The sequence below is a fragment of the Pelodiscus sinensis genome, chromosome 32, assembly GCF_049634645.1.
Source record: "Pelodiscus sinensis isolate JC-2024 chromosome 32, ASM4963464v1, whole genome shotgun sequence".
Classification (NCBI taxonomy): domain Eukaryota; kingdom Metazoa; phylum Chordata; order Testudines; family Trionychidae; genus Pelodiscus; species Pelodiscus sinensis.
Window position 1 is genome coordinate 4,163,684 of NC_134742.1, and position 27,385 is coordinate 4,191,068.

Consider the following 27,385-nt stretch of genomic DNA (forward strand, 5'->3'; position numbering starts at 1 on the left):
TGCTTCACACCTGTGAGATACAGAAACATGAAATGCAATTCAGTACAAAACTCTGTAGCCAACAATGCTTACCCTGTCTGGCCACTAGACGTCACTGCTGCTGTGCCAGACAATCACTGCTCAGTGTGTTTATGGCATGACCCAGACAGGATGGACAAGGCAGAGGGATGTCTCAGTCCTTGACCTATCAGCCATTAGAAATGAGCTAGTGTGGCGGAGCGGGTCAGGTCTGGGCACAGCTGAGGGCATCCACTCAAGGCGAAGTGCTCAAATCCGGGGCTCCTTACAGCTGGAGACCTTCCCAAACAGGCCACAAACCAGTCCCACAGAACACTTCAGCTGCCTGCCTGAAGCCTCACGAACAAAACCCCTCTGACACTCCAGCAATATCCGTGCCCCAGATGGCCCCGGGCCTCATACACAAGCGAGGGGTTTTAAAGCCCAATCCCACCTACCCCGAACAAGTTCTGTCCGGTTCCCAGAAACCAGCCACAGATCCCCGGTCAATTTACCCTCTGGACCTTACCCACAAATCACGCTGAGCCAATCCTTTAGAATCTAACATCTAAAGGTTTATTACTACAAGAAAGAAAAGCAGGATAGTAAGGTTGTTAAAGTATCATACGTTACATGCATCAAATCTCCCAGTTCTCGATACAGGCTCGCAGCAGAGATGTTATAGCTGCTGGCTTAAAAGCCCTTGGTGCACATCATATGCCAGGATGGGTCCACAGTTCTTTCCAGCTCTTCGATCTCTGCACTGCTGCCTCTGGGGCTGAGCTGAGTACCAAGATGGAGTCGGCCACATAGCATATTTATACCTCCTTCCTGGTCTCTTCTTGGCTGCAGCAGGTCACCTGGCCAGCAGCCTATCCCTGTGTTCCCTGCTGATGGCCCTTAGGTGTGTCCTTGGCCTAGTGAGGGCTATTGTTCTACAGAGCCTCGCTAATTAGCATGTCCATAGGCCGAGCTCTGCCCATTGCTCAACCACATACAGAGAAACATTCAATACTCATACAAAGTACATGCTTATAACTTCACACAGACATTATACAATTACATGAATAGCATATATAGAATCAGCAGACAGTAAGCTTCTATTCGACACCTTACATGGCCCCTTTGTACCACTTTTGGGGCAACCCCCCCCCCCATGGGTGCAGCAGTGATCTGGTTGCTCTCCTCAAAATCAAGTAACATGACAGCTAAGTTAGAAGTATTTTGTGGTGTTCAGGAACTGACGTGGGAAGAATCTTATTATCAGAAAAGTTTTACAGCAGCTGGAAGGTACCAGTAGCCTGCGATACTTACATATAGGCTTGCTTACAAAAAATACTGAACGTGGAGGGGAAAAAATTGGTTGAGCAAAAAACAAAACAAAACAAAAAAAACCCCAAGGGACTCAAAGTTGTTGAGCAAAAAAAAAAAAAAATCACATTCCCTGCCTCCCCCACCAGACTCATCAGAGGAAGAATGTCCCAAGCAACCTTCCATCTGAGACAAACAGAAAATATTTTCTGTTTTTTTTACTGGACACCTGGCAACCCTACTTGCCTAGAGTAACTCTTGCCCTGTCCCACATCCATTCTGTGCAAAACCATCCTGGAAGACAGGCCCATCAATGGCTACCAGGACTAGCCGATTATCCCCATTTTATAGATGGGGAACTAAGGTGCAGAAGCGACGAGGAGTCCTGTGGCACCTTATAGACTAACTGAAGTGTAGGAGCGTAAGCTTTCGTGGGCAAAGACCCACTTCGTCTGATTATAAGTACTCCCAGGCCCTGCTTTTCCAGAGGATGAAGCGATTTTATAACTTCAAACCACAGCCCCAGCTGATTTCATCTGCAGCAGAGTGCTCAGCACCTGCTACACATCTGGTCCCAGGTCAGGGTCTCACCTGCAGCACACACAAAACGCGGAGCACAGGATGCGAGGCCCCTGATGAATGTTTTGCTTTAAGTGACTTGCCCACCGATGCCCAGGAGCTCGGTGGCAGAGGCAGGGTAGAATCTCATTCTCTAGGATGTCATTCAGCTTAACCACAAGATTGTCCTTTCTCTTCTGGTAGTCCCAATCACCAGGCATGGCCCCGCCCACACGCTGCCCCCAAACACCTACTGTAGGCATGCTGGGAGTAGGGTGTTGCTGGCCCTCGCACTTGCCATCCCTGTGCTCTGGGGCCAGGGAGGCTGGGGGCGTGTGCCGTTCCACCTCCGCGTGGTGCTGTGGGCAGGGGGAGGGGGAGCAGCTTGGCTCCTATGGGAGGTGGGATCTGAGCAGAAGGGGCAGAGCTGGGATAGGGCTGGTGTCTTTCCTCCCCCAGCCCTACATTCACCCACTGCACATGCTGTAGTCCAGGGGTGGGAACCTTTTTAATGTCGGGGGCCACTGACCCACAGAAAAGTCAGTCGGGGGCCGCACACAAGTGAGAAGCCAAAAGAAACCAAACCCGCACTGATGTGGCCTCCAACTGAGAAGCAGAAGGACACTCCTCACATTCCCCTCACACTCAAGAACCTAAGAGGCCCAGGGCTAGTAGATCTTGTGTGTCCAGCCCCACAGAGGAGGTGGCCAGGGGTCTGGAGCACTAGTGCAAGCTCCCCAATGTCGGGGGGAGGGAGCCCGAGCCTTAGGGGCCAGATCCAAGCAAGCCGGGGGCCACATCTGGCCCTTGAATCTTAGTTTCCCCACCCCTGCTATAGTCCCTGGACCTCTGCCACTGAAAACGGCTTCTATTCACCTATGCAACCCTGATTCATCTCCAGAGCATGTTCCATGCCATGGTTTGAGTGAGGCAGGGATCCTATCTGAAAAAACAGACAATAATCATGTAACTACTTGTGTCGAAGGGGGCTAAATGAAGATTGCATTGCCTCGCTTAACCTTCCATTTCCTAACTTCCAAGGAGCTCCATGGGGCAGTCAAAATAGTTTGTAACTGGAAAACCTTCAAAACCAAGAAATAGGCTAGCACAGTGTTTCTCTAGCAGTGGTACGAGGACCCTTGAGGTACTCGAGAGAAGTCTGGGGGGTACGTCAACACAACTGAAATTTGGAGAAAACTGAATTTTTGTTTCTAGTTTTACAGAGCTTTACTATTTTTGTATTTTTATACCCAAAAATTTCATCACCTACCCAGCTATGATTAAGTTGTTTAAACACATTTGTTGCAATGGTAGAAAATATGTTTGTGTGTCTGAAAACTGTAGGTACTGGGGGTACTTATAATTTTTGGCTAGGTCTACACTGGCATGATTTTCCGGAAATGCTTAAAATGGAACAGTTTTCCGTTATAAGTATTTCCAGAAAAAGCGCATCTACATTGGCAGGATGCTTTTCTGAAAAAGCACTTTTTCCAGAAAAGCGTCCGTGCCAATGTAGACACGCTTTTCCGCAAAAAAGCCCCGATAATCATTTTCATGATCGGGGCTTTTTTGCGGAAAACACTACTGTGCTGTCTACACTGGCCCTTTTCTGGAACAGTTTTCCGGAAAAAGAACTTTTGCCCGAACGGGAGCAGCATAGTATTTCCAGAAAAGCGGCTGATTTCTTACAGTAGATCGTCAGTGCTTTTCCGGAAATTCAAGGGGCCCATGTAGACAGCTAGCAAGTTATTCCGGAAAAGCGGCTGATTTTCCGGAATAAGTGGCCAGTGTAGACGCAGCCTTTGTGTTTTAAAAAAAGGGTACTTTATTTAAAAAAAGGCTGAGAAACACTGGTCTAGCAGCACATTAAAAAACCAACAGTACATGTACAGGGGTGTCGTGAGTTTTCATGGACGCAACCCACTTCTTCAGATGAATGGAGTTAATAAAGGTCCAGTTCCAAAATAAATAGGGAATGTGGGGGGAGGAAGGAAGGGGAAAAAATAGTCAATTAGAATGCTAATTTTACAAGAAGCTGACAGAGAAGGTACAAATTGTTCTTAAGTGCCCATTGTTTGGTTGGTTAAGTCATTAGGATGCGGAAGGCAGTGTGCTAGCCAGGCAACGTGATGGGTCCCAAATGTGATGGGTCCCAAAGTTGTGAATGAAGTTACGTTCTAAGGCTTCCCTGGGTATTGGCTTATGGAATTAGCCTTAAACAACACGATGACTCGGAGATCCTTTAATGCAGTGGTCCCCAACGCGGTGCCCGTGGGCGCCATGGCGCCCGCCGGGGCATTTGTGTGCGCCCGCTGACAACCTGGGCTGGCCCCACCCCCGGTGCATGGGAGGTGCCTGCCCCAGGTACGCGATACGCACCGGCGCTGGGTGCGCGGCGCTCGGGCGGCCCCAGCCCCGGGGCACATGCTGGCGCTTGGGTGCGCGGTGCTTGAGCGGCGCCGGTGCCGGCCCCAGGCGCGTGGCTTGGGTGGCAGCGCCGGCCCTGGGCCTATGGCACAAGGTGCTCGGGCGGCCCCAGCCCTGGCCCTAGGGCACATGCCGGCACCGGGTGCAAGGGCATTTCAGTCCCCTGGCGTGCCCCCGGACGCGCGGCCCCGCCCCCGGGCGCCCGGCGCGTGAGTGGCCCCCACCTCCCGGGCGCTCAGGAGCCTCTAAAGGTTGGGGACCACTGCTTTAATGAGTGTCGGGGCATGTTTGAGTGTTCTCCAACAGGTTTCTGTGTGTTACCTTGTCCGATATCTGATTTGTGCCCATTAAGTCTTTCCTGTAGAGACTGTCCAGTTTGGCCAATATCCATGGCAAAGGGGCATTGCTGGCAGAGATCACATGGGTGGAGGTGCAGTTAAATGAGCCTCTGATGTGGTTGAGTCCAGTTGAAATCACTTGTGTAGATGTGTGGGCAGAGATGGCACTGGGGCTGATTGCAGACTGTTCCTGTGTGCAGGGGCAGATGACTGTTTTGCGGGGCCCCGGGCAGCATAATTCCGCAGGGCCCCCCCTTTGCCATGGCGCATGCGCAATGACGCCATGTGCATGCGCGGTGGCGGCACAGCGCATGCGCGGGGCTTTTTGAGGCGCGGGGCCCGGGGCGGCCGCCCCATTCGCCCTGCCCTATATCCACCCCTGCCTGTGAGATTATGATGGAGGTGGCTGCATCTGGAGGGTAAGGGATCCATTTAAAATCCCCCGGTCCGCCTCCCTGTTCTCGTCACCAGCTGGACCGGCTGGCGCTAAGAGTCATCTTTTACTTAAAATTTTTGGTTAAGAGGCTTGAGGGAAATTTAAAACGAAAACACTGGGTATAGCCAAATAGGGGTTGGATTTTGTTGTTGTTGTTGTTGCTGACTGATTGGTGGCGAGTCCAAGCACATGGTTTTGAGTGAGTGAAGTCCGGAGTGGGACCGCAGCCGCACCAGCGCTGTCAGTGTCACTGCACAGCTGCTGAAAGCAAGGGCGGTTTCCCCCGGCACATAAGGAGTGTGAGTGAAGCTGACAGTTTGTGTGGACTCCCACACTATCCTTGGAGAGGGTAGTGCTGCTGGACGCCTGTACTATCCTTGGGGAGGGTAGTACTGTTGGGCTCCTGCGCTGTCCTTGGACAAGACAGTGCTAACATGGATAAGATTGCTCCCTCAAGTCTGTCTCCTACTGAGGGGAAAGGTTTCTCACAGCCTGGGACTCCCTTGTCTCAGATGATCAGTCAGCTAGGTATTGCCTGCAGGTTTGAAACTAAGGAGACTTAAGGAATTATTGAGCATTTGGAATGGCTATACTCAGGGGAATTCCCAGAATAAATGGCAACTAGAACTTTGACTTACAAAAGCTTGCTTATCTTAGAGTTTTCCTCGAGGAAAAACATCCTAACCAGATGGAATATTGGTGCCTCTGGGAGGAATAAAGAATCAGAGCATTATGGCTAGCCAAAAAAAAGATTCTATTGAAAAGCTGCAGCAAGAATTGGCTACTCTAAAGAAACAGCTTGATTCCCCAGATGTGCCATCTGCACCCCCACCCCGCTTTGGACCCTTGTCAGCTGAACATTCTTTCCTGTTATCTCCCTGTTCTCCTGTAAACCTTATGGGACGTGACTTGTTGTGTAAATTGGGTGCAAACCTTCTCTGTAGAGAGGAAGGGATATTTGTTGACCTTTCCCCCTATCAGGCTCCAAATTTGATGGCATTACTACTCTCAGAGGAATCTGATGAGACCTCAGGACATACACCCCTCCTGGACCTCTCAGAAGTCCCAGAGACATTGTGGGCAGCCCATGTGAATGAAGTGGGGTTGCTAGCCTCTGCAACACCAGTGCAAATAACATACAGACACAACAAGCCTTTCCCAAGGGTAGCCCTGTATCTATTGGCTAGGGAGGCACAAGAGGGCATTAAGCCTGTAATCTCTCCCTCCTTAAACAAGGGATACTTGTTTATACAACTTCACCATGTAATACACCTGTACTACCTGTGAAAAAGCAAATCTATAGATTTGAAGAAAACCTAAGAGCCATTAATAAGTTTGTAATCCCTAGATTTCCAGTAGTACCTAACCTGGTTTTCTGTAATAGATTTATGTTCTGCCTTCTTTTCTATTCCAGTGCATAAGAATTCCCAATTTCTCTTTGCCTTTTCCTTTCAGGGTCATCAATTAACCTGGACATGTTTTTGTAAAGTTATTGTAAAAGCCCTACTCTGTTTTCTCAGTTTTTAAAAAAAGCTGACCTTAACTCTCTCTCTCTTCCCTGAAGTTCAGTATGTTGATGATGTGTTAATTGCTAGTGAAACTGAGGAAAGATGTAAAACTGATACCTCCTATGTGTTAAAGTGTCTTGCTAATAAGGGTCACAAGGCTTCCAAAGCCAAATTGCAATTTGTAAAACAAAGAGTTCAGTACTTGGAACATTTACTTTTAGGAGATGGCCGCCAGTTAACACCTGAGCAAATCTCAAGTTTTTTTCATTCCTCACCCTTTCACCAAAGTCAGGTATACAAATTTCTGGGTACTGCAGGATATTGCAGACAATGGATTCCTAACTTTTCTGGACTCACCAGGCCCCTTACTATTCTACTCTTAATCTTAGCTCCTGACCCAGTGACCTGGTCCCCAGAATGTGAATCTGCTTTCCTTTCCCTTAAAACTCTTCTGCACAGTGGGCTTACCTAAATATAGCAAGCCTTTTACTCTGTTTTGTCATGAACAGGATGGAATTGCAGCTGGAGCTCTCTGTCAACCCCTTGGACACACACCTCGTCCAGTAGCTTATTTTTCTGCAACACTGGACTCAGTAGCCCGTGGGTTCCCACTTTGTCTGAAGGCTGTTGCAGCTGCTGCTGAATTACTTTAAAAAGGCCCAACCTGTCACATTAGGCCACAGCATTATCTTACAGGTCCCTCATGCTGTCTCTGCTCTCTTACAGCGACACCGCACTCAGCACCTATCTGTTCAGAGACAAACCCTGTATGAGAATGTTATCCTCTCTTCCCCAAATGTGGTAATTCAAAGATGTAATGTACTTAACCCAGCTACTTTTTCTCCTTTACCCTCTACTGGTAAAGCACATACCCATAACTGTGAAGAATTGCTTGAGCACTGTGTAAAGCCTCCCCAAGATTTGTCTGCTCAACTGCTGGAAAATGCAGTTCTTGTATTGTATACTGATAGCTCATGTAAAAGAAATGCAGTTGGTAAACTAAAGGCTGGATATGCAGTGGTCTCAGATAATAATGTTTTAAAGGTTTTTTTTCTCTTCCAGAAATCAAATCAGCTCAGTCTGCTGAGCTCATCGCTTTAATTCGTGCTTGCCTTTTAGCTTCCGGACAGTCTGCTGCCATTTATACTGACTCAAAGTATGCTTTCTCTGTCTGTCATGCCACAGAACAAATTTGGAAACAACGAGGTTTCCTTACCCCTTCTGGCTCTGCTATCTCTCATGGTCCCCTTATCTCCCAACTCCTTGATGCTATTCAGCTACCCACATCCCTTTCTATTACCCATTGCCCGGCCCACACAGGTGCCACTGATCCTGTTTCTCTGGGTAATGGGAATGCTGATGCAGCGGCCAGACGTGCAGCAGCACATGGACCTCTGGCTCCCTTTCAGATTCTGGTCTCTCTTTCCCTCCCTGTTTCTTTGCAGGACCTGATAGAACTACAGCAAGCTGCTCAACCTGCAGAGAAAAACCTTTGGGAGAAAGCAGGCTGCTCCTTATCCCCAGCTGGGATAATGGTTGCACCTGATGGCTGCCCAGTCGCCCCAAAAATCTCTCACACGGCAGCTTGCTCAGGTGTCTCATCAAATGACACACATGAGCAAAAGGGGGGTGGCCTCACAGATCCCAAAACAATGGTACGCCCCAGGCGTGCACCTAGAAGCTGTCAAGAATATCTAATTCATGTGTGATTTGTAAGCAGTTTAATGTTGCAGGAGGCCCACAGGCTAGCAGCCACACAGAAAGAAAAAAACCTAGACATAAAATGACGGTTAGAAGAGCTTGCATCTGCAGGTAAAGGAAGCCCTCCCAGTACCTACTGATGTACCGTGCCACAACATCCAACCAGGCGACTACGTGTTCGTGAAGGAACATCGCAGAAAGAATTCCCTGACAGCCCGGTGGAAAGGACCGTTCCAATTGCTGTTCATCACCCACACAGCAGTAAAGGTGAAGGAGGGCCCCTCGTGGATCCACGCAGGTCATGTACGCCGAACTGCAGATCCAACAGAGCTGATTGACCCCGTCACCCAGGACCCCTCCCCGGAGGAATCACCTGAGGACGAGGTTCAGCGGACCGAGGTGGCACTCTCAAACCAGACTGTTACCAAACCGGCCTCCACCAGGAGCTTCGAGGTACAACCTGAGAGGTAGGACTGTGCCAGAAAAGACCTACAGGTGAGCCTGGCGCCCCATAGCTCTCACAAAGGGGAAGCCATTCCAGTATTGAGTGAACTAAGAGACTACGAAATCTCGAAGAGTGCCTGCAGAGGCAAGCCAAACAATACTAACTGATTAAGTTTAGTTAAAAGACTGCTTTGCTAGTTGCTAGATAATTACTATATTATTATTATCCTTTCTACTTTAGAAATTTAAGATACTATAATAGGATAAGGATTGTTTTCCTTCTTTTAGTAGTCAGAATAGCCTTAGTATATAACTTTCCCCACCCTTATTGGGAAGCCCTGCAAAAGGTTGTGTCCCTCACCAATACAAGTGATACAAGTGACTGTTGGATATGTGAACAGCTTATAGAAGGCTCTGAAGGCCTTTTACCATTACAGTTTATCCCAACTCCTGCCTCCCTGTGGACCAGACCCCTAAAATTCAGATCTACTGGTAGTCAGTACTCTACAGGAGAGCGGGAGTGGGTAGATGCCCAGAATGATAACACTGTGCCAGAAGTACATAGTCATGGGGGGGAACCGGCAGATTTGGCATAAAAATCTGATTGCCTCAGGGATTTCCCTTACTCAAGCATTACATCCATCAGGGAATGCTTCCCTTATGTTTCCCTTATGTTTTAAAAGCAATATTGGCACTGGTAAAGATCTGGGGGTGAATGGGCAGTGGATCATTTACCCAACTGATAAAGAAAACCTCCCTCTAAGATAAGAATTCATCCCAGGAAAAAAAAAGAATACCTAAAAATGTCTAGAATAACTTTGAGTAATACTCCAATAGGAGTATTAAAGGGGGGAATTGTGGGAGAAAAATCAAATAACTCCAATTGTGTCTAAGGGGGGACTGTGCAGAAATCAAAACTCTCTGAAAGAAAACTGCTGTAAGGGTTAAAAAGTTTTCCAGGCCTCTCTCCCTGTAACAGAGAGAAATCAAATTAGCTCTAATCAAAGACCCTTACAAATGACTATCTCAAATTCATGGCTACTCCTAGTCTGTCACAATTTGTCATGTAAACCCTTATCTTTGTCACAGTTTGCCTTGTAGACTCCTCCACTCAAGTTCTCATGTGGCTTTGTGTACTGTAAAAACTTACTTCTAGCACTCCTGGGGTGAACAGAAGTCTCAGAGTACTTCTGCTGAGACTTTGATATGTTAAAGAAGAACAATCCACAACTGAACTGTCTAAGCATTCTGTATATAGGATACCTGAATCTGTCTGTCAGGGCTGCTGCTTCACTCTTGGAAGTGACAGCCTGCATGCATGCATCATAAAGTTTTCTCTTCTAAGTTTCTTTCCTGCCTCACTGATTTGACCTCCAGCCTCGAACCCTTCTGGGGGCTCTGTACCCCAGGGGAGCGAGATTTCCCCCTCACTGCGCGGTTACTGGAAAGAATTTGTCTGAGGCTAGAGGATTGTCTATAGATGAGGATTGGCCTGTCCCCCCGGGCCTGTGAGAGTGAGGAGTCGTTTTCCAGGATAGGTTGTAGATTGTTGATAATGTATTGGATTGGTTTGAGTTGTGGGCTGTAGGTGATGACCTACAATGAATTCTGTTGCTTTCTCTTCTTGGCCTGTCTTGAAGTAGTTCGTATCTGGGTACTCATCTGGCTCAGCTCAGTTTCCTCAGCTTTCGCCTTCTATCGCCTCGCTCTACTTACGCTATATTGATGACATCTTCATCATATGGACCCACGGGAAAGAGATCCTTGAAGAATTTCACAGGGATTTCAACAACTTCCACCCCACTATCAACCTCAGCCTGGACCAGTCCACACGAGAAATCCACTTCCTTGACACTACAGTACAGTTACATGATGGATACATTTCCACTACCTTATACTGGAAACCTACCGACCTCTACACTTAACTTCATGCCTACAGCTTCCATCCCAGACACATTTCTCAATCTATTGGTTACATCCAAGCCCCAAGATACAACTGGATTTCCTCCAATCCCAGACAGAGACAAACGTCTACAGAATCTATATAGAGCATTCTTAAAACTGAAATACCCGCCCAGAGAAGTGAAAAAACAGATGGACAGAGCCAGACGAGTGAGTACTCAGACATGAACTACTTCAAGACAGGCCTAGAAGAGAAAACAGCAGAATACCAGGTGGTGGACAGGTGAGTGCTTTAGTGGTTATTGACCCTCTGCCCCTGTTTTTCCCTCAGGTTCATCTCTGCCTCCATTCCTCTTCTTGACCCTGCCCCTTTCCCCCACAACCGCATCACCAGACAGCTCTATCTCTGCACCTAGCCAGAATCTCTGCCTCCTGGAACCTCCTCCTCCCTGTATCTCCTTTCTCACTCCTTTGTATTCCAAGTCAGACTTCCTCTTCCCTCTGGAGTCTTAAGGCAACAATCTTAAGGAAACTCCTGCAGTCCTGGGATGAAGCATGCTCTGTGGATCTGGGGGCGGAGGATGCACTTGAGAAGGCCAGCCACACATGTGGGCTGTGAGGGGCTGGAGCGTGCTCAGTGTAGATGGAATCTTTGACAGATAAATTTTGGAAAGGCTCAGAACTTGGCTAAATTCTGGGTTTTTTTTCCAGAGGAGCAACAGGAAGCACACGGGTCACACCAGGTCACACCCCGATCAAATGTAAAATCCCTACCCTGAAGCATGGATGTGTCAGAGTTTTGGTTTGGGATGTGTCAGGAGGTGCCTGCATGTTTCCCAGCTTATGATTGTCCTGGCTGCTTAGCCAAAGGCCTTTGCTTAAGAACAAGGCCTCAGACAGACCATGATTTCGATTCTTTGTCTTTATATCCCTGTAAGAATGCACCTAAAGTCTTAAAGTATAGGCTGTACGAGGCAGGCCTGAATGATCTGATCCTAACAGCCCTGAAACAGTGACCAGGATTTCTGATGGGCATTTTCTTGGGGTGACTTGCTCATGCAGCACCTTGTGCTGCTGTGGCTACATTCCAGCGCTAGTTTCGTGTGAAAAAGTAGCTTTAAGATGTCTCTTTTTCTATTGCCCAGGCCTAAGTCCTATCTTTTGACCTTCGCAAGCAGAAGGTTCTGGGTATAATTAAAATTTGTATTTTACAATCTTAGAGTGGGATTTCCAAAAGCAGCAGAGTGATGTAGCCCCTTTCAAGGCCCATGGAAACCCAGTAACATTTGTGCTCCCAAGAGTTTGGCCAAAGACAAAACTTTCTGTTTTAGTTAAAGCAGCACAACCTCTGTGGTTTGGGCAACATTAGATTGGTTTTCAAGGGCTTATATATGTATAGCTTAATCTATGCTATTGTAAGGCACCTTTTTCTTGTAACAATGCATCCACACTAGGGTTGTACTGGTATTACTATATTAGTTATATACATCTCCAAAACAGAAATAGTTATCTACTAGGGCTACGTCTACACTGCAGGCTGTTTGCGCAAGAACAGTCATTCTTATGCAAAAACTTGAGGAGTGTCTACACCGTACACGTGTTCTTAAGCTACTTGCACAAGACCTCTGATGCCTGGGCTATGTAAGGGACACTGGAGGGGGGCAGGAGCCAACATTTGCCCCCACTACAACCAGCTGCATGTCATCCTGGGCGAGACAGTGGTGCAAGAGCCCTCACTGGCGGTGGATACCAGCTTGCGCACCTCAGTGGTGAAGCTTCCTGACCTAGAGGAGGAGGGTGACCTGACCACTGGGTCCAAGCACAAGGGAGATGACCTTAGCATTACCGTCACCCTGCACCTCAAGCCAGGATGCCTCCCGGGCTTTGTCCGAGGCCAGTAATGGATCCACCAGTGAGTGTAGCATTTCTCCCTCACAACACCAGCCCCGGGTGATGGGGCTTCCTTCACCCTCCCAGTTCCTCCCAGCCTGGAGTCTTCCCTTCCCCCAGGCAGGAAGTGCAGCACCCCTCTGAGGGCCTTACCTGCATCAAGACGGCACCCACAGTGGACTAGCCCATCCCAAACTGGTTTGCCACCAAGTGGTAGCTGTCCAGGGTTGCCAGCTTCCATAGGGCGATGGCAACCCTCTTGTTGACGGGGATGGTGGGCTGCAGCTGGGTGGTACATCTGAGGAGTGCAGGGGTGAGCCAGGCACATAGCTCCAGGAATGTCTGCTTCCACATCCTGAAGTTCTGGAGCCACTGCTGGTCGTCCCATCACTCCAGGGCCAGCCAGTCCCACCAGTCGGTACTGGTGTCCAGTCTCCAGTAAGGCCTCTCTGTGGTCAGGTAGGGATGCCACAGGGATGCCACCACATCCGGGGAGAGGGAGTTCAGAGTGAGCTTGGCATTGAGCTTGTTCAGGAGCAGCGAGGCAGCATGGAGCAGCAGCTGCAGGCACTCCAAAATGGCCGTGTGGGGCCAGAGCAGGCACAGGGCCACCTCTGGCTCCATGGCACAGCACAAAGAAGTGACAAGTCCCCAAAGGCTCTAGGGCACAAGCTGTGGAGTCCAATGAGGCAGAGGGCAACCACAGCAGGCACTGCTACAGCTGTCAGTCCCTACCAGAGGTCCCACAGCACGCAGCAGGGGAGAAATGGCTGTGCAGGGAGATCCTTCTAAGCATGTGTCTCAGAGGAGCTCCAGTCCCCTCCCCCAGAAGGTCCTGGTGCCCTTTTGCCCTGTCTGAAGTGGTTCCAGGGAGAGATCTTTGTGCAAGAAAGTTCTGCCAGTGTGGACACTCTCTCGTACAAAGCGCTTGGCTTTTGTGGTGTACTTTGAGCAGTGTGGGTGCGCTCTTGTGCAAAACAGTTCTTTCATATGAAGCCTGCAGTATAGACATAGCCTGAGTGTGCTGAGGGGACATCTACATGGCACACTTATTTCAGAATAAGCTATTCTGGAAGAAATACTCAGAAGTGGCTTATTTCGAAATAGCACATCCACACGAAAGGGAGCCTTGAAATCAGTCCTAACATGGAGGCACTACTTCGAGTTAGAGCCCCAGGAAGCACTGGGGAGTAACTCCTTTGAATGGCCCTGGGAAGAAGCTATTCCGAATTAGCAGCAGTGGTGTGGCTGTCCCATTGCTATCTCAGAAAAGGCTTCATTCCTCATGGAATGAGATTTGCTGAAGTCAGAAGTGGAATTGCCGTGTAGACGCTCACATTGTTTTTTGGGAATAATGCTGCTGTGTAGATGCACCCTGAAGCAAAAAGCTTCTGCAGAGGGGGCTCGGGCAGGGAATACTGAGGCTGATATTGTGCCTCTTGGCTCAGGGATGATTCCTGCACCAGATGAGCCGGGTGGGAAAGGCCGATCTGAGCAGTTCCACTGGCAGGGAAAACAGGCAGCTGTGGGGAGAGGACAAAATGTGCAAGCGGCTTTTGTGGTTTTCACCCAGAGAGGCTCAGACGGCTCAGGTGTGATGCTGAAGACAGACCAGTCCAGCTTTCCCAGGGCTAATTGTCCAACACTCCTGTTACGAGCCTCGTCCCACTGGAGTCTCCTTTGCTGCTGTAAGTGCATCTGGCTTGCTGCAGATCCAGTGTCCCTCACTGGCGCATCGCAAGCTGCTGACCTTCTTCTCGTTCAGATACGCGCAGTCGCCATCTCCTCCGATCCTGAACCTGCAGGGCAGAAGCCAGGGAGCGGGTGTGAGGCAGGAGCCGGGTGTTTCCCATCGCTGACAGACAGGGGGCGACACTCGCACATTCCCAGCCCCTCAGTTCCCTTCCTGCACCAGAACCAGGCCCCAGCCCTGCCCCCCGCTGAAGGGGCCAGTTCCACAGGGGGCAGTGGGGCCAGGCGAGGTTCTAAGAGGAACTGGCCTCCCTGGAGCATTTACGCCGAGGGGATGTTTTAACCCCTGTTCCTGCTCCCCACCCAGCTGCCCCAGCACCCAAACTGCCCTGAGCATTGGCTCCAGGGGAGCAGCAGTGACACCGCACAGAAGAGCTGGGGCCAGGGCTCCCCGGGCACTTGACATCAGCTCTCAGGCCGGGGGCCCAGCAGACCAGGCTGCGCTGGGAAGGCTGGAGCTAAACGGCAGCAGCACAGACCTCGGGGCCATGGCGTGACCCAGCCGCTCACACCCAGCTTCCGCCAGAGCTGGACCCAGCACGACCCACCTGGGCACAGGGCGGGATCCCGGCCCACAGGCAAATCCTCCCCCACTGACCCATCCTGGCTACTCAGTGGCAGGTTCTGGGCTGGGAAGAGGCCCAGCACCACTCTGGGCAGGCTGGGATCTCCCCACCCCCAGACCTCCAGCCTCTGGCTCTGGGTGGGCCAAGACGTGTCCCAGAGCCAGGCTAACCCAGCCCCCGCCCGCCTGATCACATGGCTGAGGGAGCAGGCGGGGAGCCACCAGCACCCTGCCAGCAGAGCTGGGTTGGGATGGCAAGGAGGTAACCCAGAGCATCGTGGGTGGTGAGTGGGGGCCTCCTGCCATGTGCCCACCTCTCCCGCTTATCTAAGACTGAACAGGGGGAATAATCAGGCCCAATAGAGAGGAGGCTGCTTAACTTGTGAAAGGGACGAGCAGAACAACTACTGGGATAAGAATTTGCACGGAGCATGTTTCTTTGCGTATTAGGATTAGCTGGCGTGTTTTGCTTTGTCTTAGTAACTTGCTTTGAGCTGAGTGATTTCACTTGCAATTGTGTCTGTTAATTCTGGTCATTACCACGGTTTGCCTGGCACTGAAGTTGCAGTCACGTGGTGCAGAGATAAATGCGAGCACCGGGTTACACACTGCTGGCAGTGCTGCAATTTCATTGCTGAGTTCCTTCACAGCTCCCCTCCTGAAGTGACACGTACCCAGGCAACATGGGAAGAGCTGAAACCCTCCAGCATTATTGGGTTTTCTGCCTTTGTAGCCTCTCTCATCTCTCTGGGCTTCTCACAATCACACACCTGACCAGCACGGGGAGGTCGGTGGCACTTCCCTACTGCTGTGCTCTTGGGGGTCAAGCAGGGAATTTCTATCTAGAGATTTCATGGTGCAGCTTGTGGTTAGATTTTCACACCCCACCTCACCCCCAGCAGTGAGGCCTAATCTGCCATTCTAGGATTCACACCCTGCGATTGGCTCAGGTGGGGGTTGGGTATTTGAACCCACCCAGCTCCCACTGAAATCAGACTCTCAGGCACCCAGAACTTAACACTGTCCAGCCCTTTCCATGTTGATGCCTGGTTAGAGTCAGACAGACGAGGAGGCTTTGGCCCATCACCAAGCGAGAGACACCGGCTGGCACCCGTCACTAACACACCGAGCGCTCTCTGGCTGCTCCCACAGCACCAGCTGGCGGCTCGGCCTGAACTGGGCACCTCACACAGCGGGGACACAAAGCCCAGGGAGCTCACAGAGAGGGGAGGGGGGCAAAGACTCACCAGTTGTTGAATTTGGTGCCGTTTGCCCATTTCCAGAGCTGCCCCGGGTCCCTCTGGAAGCCGAGCTAGTGGTCCTAGAACAGCGGAGGGAAAGGGGGTGTCAGGGCCAGACCCTGCTGCTCCCCATCTCTGGGCAGGGAATCCCAGGGGAGCACAGAGGGGTCTCAGTGTTCCCAGGGGGTGGCTGGGGATTTGCCCCTCCCCCTTGCCCAACTCTAGGTAATTCGGTATTAACCCCCCCACCAAACCCAGCTCCCCCACCCAAACCTCCCCAGGGCTGGGGCTGCTCTTGGGAACTGCTGGGTCCAAGCTCCCCCAACCTCCCATGCCGGGCCAGGCTCTGTGTGAAACCCTCACCTGACAGGCAGCTGTGCTTCCTCCAGCCCTCCCCAGGGAAGGGAAAGGAAAAGCCCAGCTGATCAGTGCAAGGGATGCTGGGAGGGGCCAGGCCTAAGAGGACCCTTCCCCCACCCTCAGCTGGCTGCTCTTCCCCTACCCAGGGGCACTGGCTCTTCCAGCCGCGCTGGGGTCTCAGCCCCCTCCAGCCCCAGGCAGCCCAGCAGACACTGGGGCAGCCCAGCCCCAGAGGGGCGTCTCCTGCTGAGAGGCCTGACAGTGGCTGATCCTCTCCCCCCCTCCACCGGTCACTGACACCAGAGGGGCCTGGGCCCAGCCCGGCCGGGCATTCAGTGGCTGGAAAGTCCATTGGCTCTGGGCTCTGGCCTGCTCCTCCCACGCAGGGCAGAGCCCAGGCCTGGCCAGTGTGATGAGTCTCTCACCATTTCCTGCTTGTTGTCGATCCCAGCCAGGGAAGCCCCCAGGGCAGAGCAGCGGCTCCGGCTGTAGGTCCAGTTCCCTTCCCCCTCGGAGAAATAGAAGCATTTCCCCTGGTAGCCCACCCAGGTGTCCGGGCACGCGGGGCCCTGCACAGCTGGAGAGCGGCCAGATAACAACACTGAAATGAGACAAGAACAGGTGGAGTGAGAGGGGACCTGCGCCCCAGGCTGCTGAGACTCCTCTGACCTTGGCAGTGCAGGGGAGGGCAGGAAGAGGGGACATGAAGGAGCCAGGGGAATGCTGGGAATCCAGCCCCCAAGGGCGTTACCTGTCTCTGGTCTCACTGGGCCACTGTCTCAGTTCACGTTCAACAGGGAAGCAGATGACCAAGGGCTCGTGTGTCTAAGCCCCCCAGGCTGCGGGTCAGAGCAGGAGGTGAGCAGGGTAGGGGGCGGGGGCCAAGGTCAGGGCTGGTAGCCAGCAGGAGAGCGACGATGGGTAGGAGGCGGGTTCAGCAGGGTTGGCCAGGCCAGTTCCCCAAGTTGCTCCACTCGCCTGGGCTGCCGGGCTGCCCAGGAGGGGGCTGAGGGGAGGATGGAACAAACTCCCTGCCCTTCTCCAGGCTGAGCGCCCGCTGCCCGGAGCTCCCAGCGCAGCCAGATGCAGGGTGAGGAAGACGCCTGGCGGGAGATGTTTGCAGGGCAGGAAGGGACACGCCCAGCCCGGGGGCAGGGACAGCTCAGAGCAGCCCAGGCACAAAGGTATCCCTCTGTTGAATGTGTGACAAAAAGGTGAATAACAGATGAAAGCAACTGAAAAAACTTTAAAAAACAATGGACAGTCCTGAAGCACTTTAGAGGCTCTCATGAGCTGTTGTGGGGACAACCCACTTCTCAGATGGTGCCCATGAAAGCTCATGAGACCATCTACATGTTTTGTTAGTCTCCAAGGTGCTGCAGGACTAGTCATTTAAGTTTTTCCAGAGGACAGGGGTATAAAAGTTGGCTCATTCACAGCAGCTGAGGGGGAGGTAAAACTACCAAGAGAGGAAATAGTCTTTATAGTAAGATAACAAATTTAAATAATCATTCTGTCCTATTTGGATTGTATTGAAATTGCAAATGAATTGCGGTTCTGCGGTTTCTCTTTATAATCTAGTTTTGAAGGGTTTTTTTGTAGAACATACATATTTTTATTATACACACACACTCTCTCTCTCTGGGTATGTCTACACTGCCACCCTAGTTCGAACTAGGGTGGCTAATGTAGGCATTCGAACTTGCAAATGAAGCCCGGGATTTAAATATCCCGGGCTTCATTTGCATGTTCCCAGCCGGGCGCCGTGTTTAAATGCCCGTAGTTCGAACTACCTGCCTGTGGCTACACGCCGAGCTCCCATGCACAGGGGACAGCCACTCCCGGCATGGTCAGGAGAGTCACTAGCGCTGCGGGGCCCTGCGCTTCCCAAGTTAAGGATGTTAGCAAGGAGTCGACTACCAGTAAGCATAAGCTTACTCGCTCCCCTCCCCCACCCTTTGCTGCTTCATTATGACAGGCAGCAAGAGGGGTCAGGGGAAACTGGAGCCAGTGCTGGGGGAGCCAGCTTAGCACTCTGTTCCTACCAGCCCTGTCTCTGTGGTGCCACCTGCCCCCACTCCTGCTACCTCTAGTAAGAGCAGTGGGCGGGAGAGGGGAGGCTGCTGTCAGTCAGCCCCTTGTCTGCAGGGGTCCCAGCAGGGAGCTGGTCTCCCCCATGGACAGGGGCTTCTCCCACCAAGCAGCACCTGTTCACAGAGGCCCGCACTGGCTGTGAACAGGGATGGATGGACATTTCCCAGGAGCCCCCCTGTTCCGGGGCGGGAGCCAGACAGGCCAGGAGGAGACACTGTGACTGGGGCAGCCCCAGGGGGGTGGGACGTGCAGAGAGGGGGTGGGGGGAGGGGAGGCTGAGAACTCACCTGCCAGGGCAATAACAGTGACAAGGAGACCTAAGAACACAACTCCAAGGGTGACTCCGGGGGCGACTGTTCGCTTGTTGCAGTTACCGCGAGGCTCTGAAACAGAGGGACCCATCAGGCAGGGCCGTTGACAGCACCAGGCTGGGGCTGCCCTAGAACTTGCCCTGTTCTGTCCCTTGCACCTCCCACCAGATGTTCTGGGAGAGGCACCCTGGGGCTCAGGCAGGCTGGGGCTGGCAGAACAGCCCCTCCCCCCTCCCCCGCCCAGCACTGCCAGCCAGGCTGGCACCAGGCCAGTGAGCTCAGGGCACAGAGATAAGGACCCGCATGTTCTGGTGGCAGGAGCCCCCACCCAGCACCCAGCACCCGTCCCCGCACACGGGGTCTCACCCGAGCACCACGGATGAAGGGGGAGACAGAGTCAGGCCAAGAGGGGCCAGGTCTGTCACAGGAGGTCTGACCCACCAGCCCAAATGGCCCCTGCCCCGCCACATGCCCAGCACTGTGCATGCCAGCCAGCCACTGGGAGGCAGGGATCGGAGCCTTGAAAGCAACAGGGGGACCCAGCCCCTGCTGCCCACAGACAGGGGTTGGGAAATTGTTGCTGCCACTGGGAGCCTGCCCCCCCATCCCCATCAGTCTGTCTCTCTCCAGCCCATTCCCAGGCACAGACACCTGCCCCCCACCCCACCCCCGATTACCAGCTCACTGCCACTCCAAGTGTTCACTGCCCTCACCATGCTCCTGCAGTGGCACTTTGCTCTCAGCATCTCCCTCTGCTTCTGGCCCCATGGTCTCTCAGCCAGGCTCAGTTCTTCTCTGCGTGATGGGGCTGATGCAGAAGCAGCAGCAAAGCTCCAGCTGGACAGGTCCTGGCCTCGACTCCCTCCCTGCTTCAGACCCCATGGCCAAGCTGGAAGCTGAGATGGGACAGGTCAAGGGTGGGGGAAGGAGGATTTGGGGCATCTCAGTCCCAGCCCAGCCCAGCAGCCCCACCCCAACCAGAAGTGGTACCAAGGTGATTAAACCCCGTAAATCACAGAACACTGGCATTAGATGGGATCTCGAGAGGCCATAGAGTCCAGGCCCCTGTCCTAGGGGCAGGAACCAGCACCATCTAGATCAGTGGTTCCCAAACTTTTCAGCATCACACCCCCATTTTGATTTTTGAGAAACCCTCATGCTCTCCCGCTTAAAAAAAAAAAAAAAAACAGTGAAGGACCCTTAAACCCCAGGACCTGTGTAAAAAAAAAGGCATGTGTTCCAGTGAACACCCGAGCCAGGAAAAACAGAAAATACCAGACCTTTCACATGGTATTTTCAGAATTTTTTTTACCTGATGGACCAGGCTCTTTCTTGGTCTGGGGAGGAGGGGGGTAAGTGGAGGGGGGCTGGGACACCTCTCCCCCCCTGGAATCTCTTCCTCCCCCCACCAGGTTAGGAACCTATGATCTAAATCATCCCTGACAGGTGTCTGTCCAACCTCCAGGGATCAAATTTCTACAACCTCCCTGGGCAACTTATTCCAGTGTTTAACCACCCTGACAGGCAGGAAGTTGTCCCGCATGCTACATGGGGACTGCACAGCCGCTTGACGGCCGCTGAGCAGCGCAGAAGTCAGCCGAGCGCCAGGTCCGGAGGCGAAGGACCTGACTCAAGGTACAGCACCGCCCAGACGCAATAGTCAGGAGGCAACAGCAGGTCCCAGAGGCAAGAGCCAGCATTTCAGTTACAGAATCAGACATTGGGTTACTATATATATGATCCCTGATGGCTGCTGCCTGTCACCTTCTTATCGGCCAGGGCTTTGCAGATGAATTCCTCAATTACCTGCTCCATTACCCTCCCATCCCCCTCTCCACCCCTTCAGAGATCGGATCTACTCCTGAAACCCCACCGGGCGGGCCCACGAGTGACTGGCACCCACGAGGGGGGAAGAGCCCCCCCCAACAGAAGCTAGCAGCCCGGAGGGGGGCCGCCATAACCAGCGCTGTTTCCTGCCCGGGGAGGGGGGGGGGAATCATGGCCGCCTAACGCTGGGAACTCACCGCGGCGTGTGGCCCGACAGCTGGGGACTGAGACACTCTCGAGTCTCTCTCCCGCCCCGTATGTTCGGTGGCCTCCTACCCGTCCCGCCCCGGAACAGGGGGGCTCCTGGGAAATGTCCATCCATCCCTGTTCACAGCCAGTGCGGGCCTCTGTGAACAGGTGCTGCTTGGTGGGAGAAGCCCCTGTCCATGGGGGAGACCAGCTCCCTGCTGGGACCCCTGCAGACAAGGGGCTGACTGACAGCAGCCTCCCCTCTCCCGCCCACTGCTCTTACTAGAGGTAGCAGGAGTGGGGGCAGGTGGCACCACAGAGACAGGGCTGGTAGGAACAGAGTGCTAAGCTGGCTCCCCCAGCACTGGCTCCAGTTTCCCCTGACCCCTCTTGCTGCCTGTCATAATGAAGCAGCAAAGGGTGGGAGAGGGGAGTGAGTAAGCTTATGCTTACTGGTAGTCGACTCCTTGCTAACATCCTTAACTTGGGAAGCGCAGGGCCCCGCAGCGCTAGTGACTCTCCTGACCATGCCGGGAGTGGCTGTCCCCTGTGCATGGGAGCTCGGCGTGTAGCCACAGGCAGGTAGTTCGAACTACGGGCATTTAAACACGGCGCCCGCCTGGGAACATGCAAATGAAGCCCGGGATATTTAAATCCCGGGCTTCATTTGCAAGTTCGAATGCCTACATTAGCCACCCTAGTTCGAACTAGGGTGGCAGTGTAGACATACCCAGAGAGAGAGAGTGTGTGTATAATAAAAATATGTATGTTCTACAAAAAAACCCTTCAAAACTAGATTATAAAGAGAAACCGCAGAACCGCAATTCATTTGCAATTTCAATACAATCCAAATAGGACAGAATGATTATTTAAATTTGTTATCTTACTATAAAGACTATTTCCTCTCTTGGTAGTTTTACCTCCCCCTCAGCTGCTGTGAATGAGCCAACTTTTATACCCCTGTCCTCTGGAAAAACTTAAATGACTAGTCCTGCAGCACCTTGGAGATTAACAAAACATGTAGATGGTCTCATGAGCTTTCATGGGCACCATCTGAGAAGTGGGTTGTCCCCACAACAGCTCATGAGAGCCTCTAAAGTGCTTCAGGACTGTCCATTGTTTTTTAAAGTTTTTTCAGTTGCTTTCATCTGTTATTCACCTTTTTGTCACACATTCAACAGAGGGATACCTTTGTGCCTGGGCTGCTCTGAGCTGTCCCTGCCCCCGGGCTGGGCGTGTCCCTTCCCGCCCTGCAAACATCTCCCGCCAGGCGTCTTCCTCACCCTGCGTCTGGCTGCGCTGGGAGCTCCGGGCAGCGGGCGCTCGGCCTGGAGAAGGGCAGGGAGTTTGTTCCATCCTCCCCTCAGCCCCCTCCTGGGCAGCCCGGCAGCCCAGGCGAGTGGAGCAACTTGGGGAACTGGCCTGGCCAACCCTGCTGAACCCGCCTCCTACCCATCGTCGCTCTCCTGCTGGCTGCCAGCCCTGACCTTGGCCCCCGCCCCCTACCCTGCTCACCTCCTGCTCTGACCCGCAGCCTGGGGGGCTTAGACACACGAGCCCTTGGTCATCTGCTTCCCTGTTGAACGTGAACTGAGACAGTGGCCCAGTGAGACCAGAGACAGGTAACGCCCTTGGGGGCTGGATTCCCAGCATTCCCCTGGCTCCTTCATGTCCCCTCTTCCTGCCCTCCCCTGCACTGCCAAGGTCAGAGGAGTCTCAGCAGCCTGGGGCGCAGGTCCCCTCTCACTCCACCTGTTCTTGTCTCATTTCAGTGTCGTTATCTGGCCGCTCTCCAGCTGTGCAGGGCCCCGCGTGCCCGGACGGCTGGGTGGGCTACCAGGGGAAATGCTTCTATTTCTCCGAGGGGGAAGGGAACTGGACCTACAGCCGGAGCCGCTGCTCTGCCCTGGGGGCTTCCCTGGCTGGGATCGACAACAAGCAGGAAATGGTGAGAGACTCATCACACTGGCCAGGCCTGGGCTCTGCCCTGCGTGGGAGGAGCAGCCCAGAGCCAATGGACTTTCCAGCCACTGACTGCCCGGCCGGGCTGGGCCCAGGCTCCTCTGGTGTCAGTGACCAGTGGAGGGGGGGAGAGGATCAGCCATTGTCAGGCCTCTCAGCAGGAGACGCCCCTCTGGGGCTGGGCTGCCCCAGTGTCTGCTGGGCTGCCTGGGGCTGGAGGGGGCTGAGACCCCAGCACGGCTGGAAGAGCCAGTGCCCCTGGGTAGGGGAAGAGCAGCCAGCTGAGGGTGGGGGAAGGGTCCTCTTAGGCCTGGCCCCTCCCAGCATCCCTTGCACTGATCAGCTGGGCCTTTCCTTTCCCTTCCCTGGGGAGGGCTGGAGGAAGCACAGCTGCCTGTCAGGTGAGGGTTTCACACAGAGCCTGGCCCGGCATGGGAGGTTGGGGGAGCTTGGACCCAGCAGTTCCCAAGAGCAGCCCCAGCCCTGGGGAGGTCGGGGTGGGGGGAGCTGGATTTGGTGGGGGGGTTAATACTGAATTACCTAGAGTTGGGCAAGGGGGAGGGGCAAATCCCCAGCCACCCCCTGGGAACACTCAGACCCCTCTGTGCTCCCCTGGGATTCCCTGCCCAGAGCCGGGGAGCAGCAGGGTCAGGCCCTGACACCCCTCTCCCTCCGCTCTTCTAGGATTTCCTGCTGCGCTACAAAGGCAAATTCGACCACTGGATCAGCCTCTGGAGGGACCCAGGACAGCCCTGGAAATGGGCCAATGGCACCGAATTCAACAACTGGTGAGTCTTTGCCCCCCTCCCCTCTCTGTGAGCTCCCTGGGCTTTGGGTCCCCGGTGTGTGAGGTGCCCAGTTCAGGCCGAGCCGCCAGCTGGTGCTGTGGGAGCAGCCCGAGAGCACTCGGGGTGATAGTGACGGGTGCCAGCCGGTGTCTCCTGCTTGGTGATGGGCCAAAGCCTCCTCGTCTGTCTGACTCTAACCAGGCATCGACATGGAAAGGGCTGGATAGTGTTAAGTTCTGGGTGCCTGAGAGTCTGATTTCAGTGGGAGCTGGGTGGGTTCAAATACCCAACCCCCACCTGAGCCAATCGCAGGGTGTGAATCCTAGAATGGCAGATTAGGCCTCACTGCTGGAGGTGAGGTGGGGAGTGAAAATCTCACCACAAGCTGCACCATGAAATCTCTAGATAGAAATTCCCTGCTTGACCCCCGAGGGCACAGCAGTAGGGAAGTGCCACCGACCTCCCCGTGCTGGTCAGGTGTGTGATTGTGAGAAGCCCAGAGAGATGAGAGGGGCTACAAAGGCAGAAAACCCAATAATGCTGGAGGGTTTCAGCTCTCCCCATGTTGCCTGGGTACGTGTCACTTCAGGAGGGAGTTCTGAAGGAACTCGGCAATGAAAGTGCAGCACAGCCAACAGTGTGTAACCCGGTGCTCACATTTACCTCTGCACCACGTGACTGGAGGGTCGCTCGTGCTTTCTGAGGCTCATGGATGTTAGACGGCTAGAATCAACTTCAATGCCAGGCAAACCGTGGTAATGACCAGAATTAACCGACACAATTGCAAGTGAAATCACTCAGCTCAAAGCAAGTTACTAAGACAAAGCAAAACACGCCAGCTAATCCTAATACGCAAAGAAACATGCTCCATGCAAATTCTTATGCCAGTAGTTGTTCTGCTCGTCCCTTTCACAAGTTAAGCAGCCTCCTCTCTATTGGGCCTGATTATTCCCCCTCTTCAGTCTTAGATAAGCAGGAGAGGTGGGCACATGGCAGGAGGCCCCCACTCACCACCCACGATGCTCTGGGTTACCTCCTTGCCATCCCAACCCAGCTCTGCTGGCAGGGTGCTGGTGGCTCCCCGCCTGCTCCCTCAGCCATGTGATCAGGTGGGTGGGGGCTGGGTTAGCCTGGCTCTGGGACACGTCTTGGCCCACCCAGAGCCAGAGGCTGGAGGTCTGGGGGTGGGGAGATCCCAGCTTGCCCAGAGTGGTGCTGGGCCTCCTCCCAGCCCGGCACCTGCCACTGAGTAGCCAGGATGGGTCAGTGGGGGAGGGTTTGCCTGTGGGCCGGGATCCCGCCCTGTGCCCTGGTGGGTTGTGCTGGGTCCAGCTCTGGTGGGAAGCTGGGTGTGAGCGGCTGGGTCACACCATGGCCCCGGGGTCTGTGCTGCTGCCGTTTAGCTCCAGCCTCCCCAGCGCAGCCTGGTCTGCTGGGCGCCTGGCCTGAGAGCTGATGGCAAGTGCTGGATGAGCCCTGGCCCCAGCTCTTCTGTGCGGTGTCACTGCTGCTCCCCTGGAGCCAATGCTCAGGGCAGTTTGGGTGCTGGGGCAGCTGGGTGGGGAGCAGGAACTGGGGTTAAAACATCCCCTCGGCGTAAATGCTTCAGGGAGGCCAGTTCCTCTTAGAACCTCGCCTGGCCCCACTGCCCCCTGTGGAACTGCCCCCTTCGGCTGGGGGCAGGACTGGCGCCTGCTGCGGGTGCAGGAAGGGATCTGAGGGGCTGGGAATGTGCGAGTGTCGCCCCCTGTCTGTGACCAACGGGAAACACCCGGCTCCTGCCTCACACCCGCTCCCTGGCTTCTGCCCTGCAGGTTCGGGATCGGAGGAGATGGCGACTGCGCGTATCTGAACGAGAACAGGGTCAGCAGCCTGCGATGCGCCAGTGAGGGACACTGGATCTGCAGCAAACCCGATGCACTTACAGCAGCTAAGGAGACTCCAGCAGGAGGAGTTTTGTAACAGGAGTGTTGGACAATTGGCCCTGGGGAAGCTGGACTGGTCTTTTTTCAGCATCGTACCTGAGCCTTTCCAGAGTGTCAGGGGCTGCTCTGAGCCTCTCTAGGTGAAAGGCAGAAAAGCCGTTTGCACATTTCATCCTCTCCCCACGGCTGCCTGTTTTCCCTGCCAGTGGAACTGCTCAGATCAGCCTTTCCCACCTCGCTCGTCCCTGAGTCAAGAGCCACGGCACCAGCCTCAGTGCTCCCTGCCCAAGCGCCCCCTGCAGAAGCTTTTTGCTTCCGAGAACTCTCAGTGGAGCCCACAAGGTCTGGGCTAGTGCGGGGTTCGTCCGCAGCCAGCAGCCACGTGGAGCAGCACAGCAGGCGAGAGCTCTGCCCACGCCGCCTCCTCCAGCTGCACACTGCAGTGCATGTGTGGAAGGCATCAAAGAGGGGCCTGGTGGGTGCACGCGAGGGCTCAGCCGCCTGCGGTTGTAGCGGGGGCATAAGGCAGCCTGGCCCAGAATGGTGCAGGCTGGTGCAGGGTGGCGGAGCGTGTGGCCGCCTCAGGGTAGCCGCATTGTGGTCCAGGTAGCGGTGCAGGCTCCGCGCATCATAGGCTGCCCTGATCAGTGCCATGTAGCACCAGTTGGCAGCAATTCACAAATGGACTTTCGGAAAACAAGTCATTTCACCTTGGAACTTCCTGTGCAGAGGCAGAAACAGGGTGAGGGGGGCAGGCCAGAGCTCCCCAGGCAACCCTGCGCCCAGGCAACCAGGCAACCGGGCCGCCTCCCCCCCACATGTAAATGTGTCAGCGGTGACACGTTCCCCTGAACACACAAATGGTCACATCCCTAGTGGGTTTAGATCAATATTTGATCACTAGCCGACTTCCCTGTCATTTTCTGGGTCCTTCAGGGCAGGGACTTGAGGAAGGGGGGGGGGGGTGAAGGAGGCTGGGGGCCTGTTCTCTCTCCCCCAGCCGGCCCTGCAAGGGCCTGTTCTTTCTACCTCCAGGTTCCCTCCCCCCTCCCAGCCAGGGTCTGTTCTCTCTCCTCCAGGACAACCCCAAGAGGGGCCTATTCTCTTCCCCGACTCTGGCTCTGCAGCCAAGGCTGAGGGAGGAAAGGGTTTGGGGAGGGGGCGGGGAGGAGAGGGAACGTATCTGATGGGCTGGCAGACAAAATGGCTTGATTTAAAATGGGCGCACGTATTTCTACCTTATTTGTACCTGCCGTAAGGAACATTTCACTTCTGCAAAACACGGGTAGGGACTTAGATAGTTTGAATATAATTTGAACTTTTAATCGTGAATGTTTCAATACGTAATAAAATACATCGTCTAAATCTGGCTGGGGGATCCCTGATAGGGGAGGCCAGGGGCTGGGGGGCTACTTACCTGGTCTGGTGGCAGGCCAGATGGTGGAGCCCCAGCCTTACTGGCTACGTTTTTGGTGGTACCGCTGGCCCCAGTGGTCTCTTTGCAATATAGCTGTTCCTTGTGGGCTCGCTGCCCCTCTGTGGCCACTCTCGGTATCGCGTCCCTCTTTCTGTGCCCCTCCCTTTCCATGTTATGGTGGAAAACTGTCCTGGTCCTGAAACTCCCTGTTTTCCTTGAACAAAGAAACCCTGAACTTGCTTTAAGCCAGGATAAGAGGAAGCTGCTGAAGGATAACAAATCTTGTGGCTCTACCTCTTACTGCTTAGGAGGAGTTGTTGAATAGATGACTTGCAGACAGACACGCAGACAGCCTCACAGGCACACAAATCTCGACTCTATAGATATAAGTTAAAGACATAGTGAGAAAAGTGATTGTTGAAGGGGTTTCATATCAACAGTC

The 27,385-nt window shown here is 53.6% G+C and overlaps 2 protein-coding genes across 2 annotated transcripts; one reads left to right on the forward strand and one right to left on the reverse strand.

Annotated features, from left to right (window-relative positions):
• Positions 1 to 3,411: 3,411 nt before the first annotated feature.
• Positions 3,412 to 21,148, reverse strand: LOC102455716 (C-type lectin domain family 2 member D-like). Its single transcript, XM_075913338.1, has 5 exons — positions 19,549 to 21,148; positions 18,812 to 18,907; positions 16,787 to 17,031; positions 16,077 to 16,141; positions 3,412 to 14,311 (listed from the first exon to the last, which is right to left on the reverse strand). Exons 1-5 carry the CDS (start codon positions 19,601 to 19,603, stop codon positions 14,164 to 14,166), a joined length of 609 nt encoding a protein of 202 aa, XP_075769453.1. The 5' UTR covers positions 19,604 to 21,148; the 3' UTR covers positions 3,412 to 14,163.
• On the forward strand, positions 19,638 to 27,183 carry LOC106732356 (C-type lectin domain family 2 member D-like). Its single transcript, XM_075913339.1, has 4 exons — positions 19,638 to 19,752; positions 22,624 to 22,799; positions 23,498 to 23,601; positions 25,416 to 27,183. The coding sequence occupies exons 1-4, from the start codon at positions 19,638 to 19,640 to the stop codon at positions 25,561 to 25,563; spliced, it is 543 nt and encodes a 180-aa protein (XP_075769454.1). The 3' UTR covers positions 25,564 to 27,183.
• The last annotated feature ends 202 nt before the right edge of the window (positions 27,184 to 27,385 follow it).

Bases quoted from the DNA above. Each gene is read 5' to 3' on its own strand.
- LOC102455716 (XM_075913338.1), bottom strand. From the start codon at position 19,603: ATGGGGCCAGAAGCAGAGGGAGATGCTGAGAGCAAAGTGCCACTGCAG. The intron at 17,032-18,811 runs GTGAGTTCTCAG...GTCTCATTTCAG, and splicing joins CACTGTTATTGCCCTGGCAG to TGTTGTTATCTGGCCGCTCT. The intron at 14,312-16,076 runs GTGAGTCTTTGC...TCTGCCCTGCAG, and splicing joins GGCACCAAATTCAACAACTG to GTTCAGGATCGGAGGAGATG.
- LOC106732356 (XM_075913339.1), top strand. From the start codon at position 19,638: ATGGGGCTGATGCAGAAGCAGCAGCAAAGCTCCAGCTGGACAGGTCCT. The intron at 22,800-23,497 runs GTGAGAGACTCA...CCGCTCTTCTAG, and splicing joins TCGACAACAAGCAGGAAATG to GATTTCCTGCTGCGCTACAA. The intron at 23,602-25,415 runs GTGAGTCTTTGC...TCTGCCCTGCAG, and splicing joins GGCACCGAATTCAACAACTG to GTTCGGGATCGGAGGAGATG.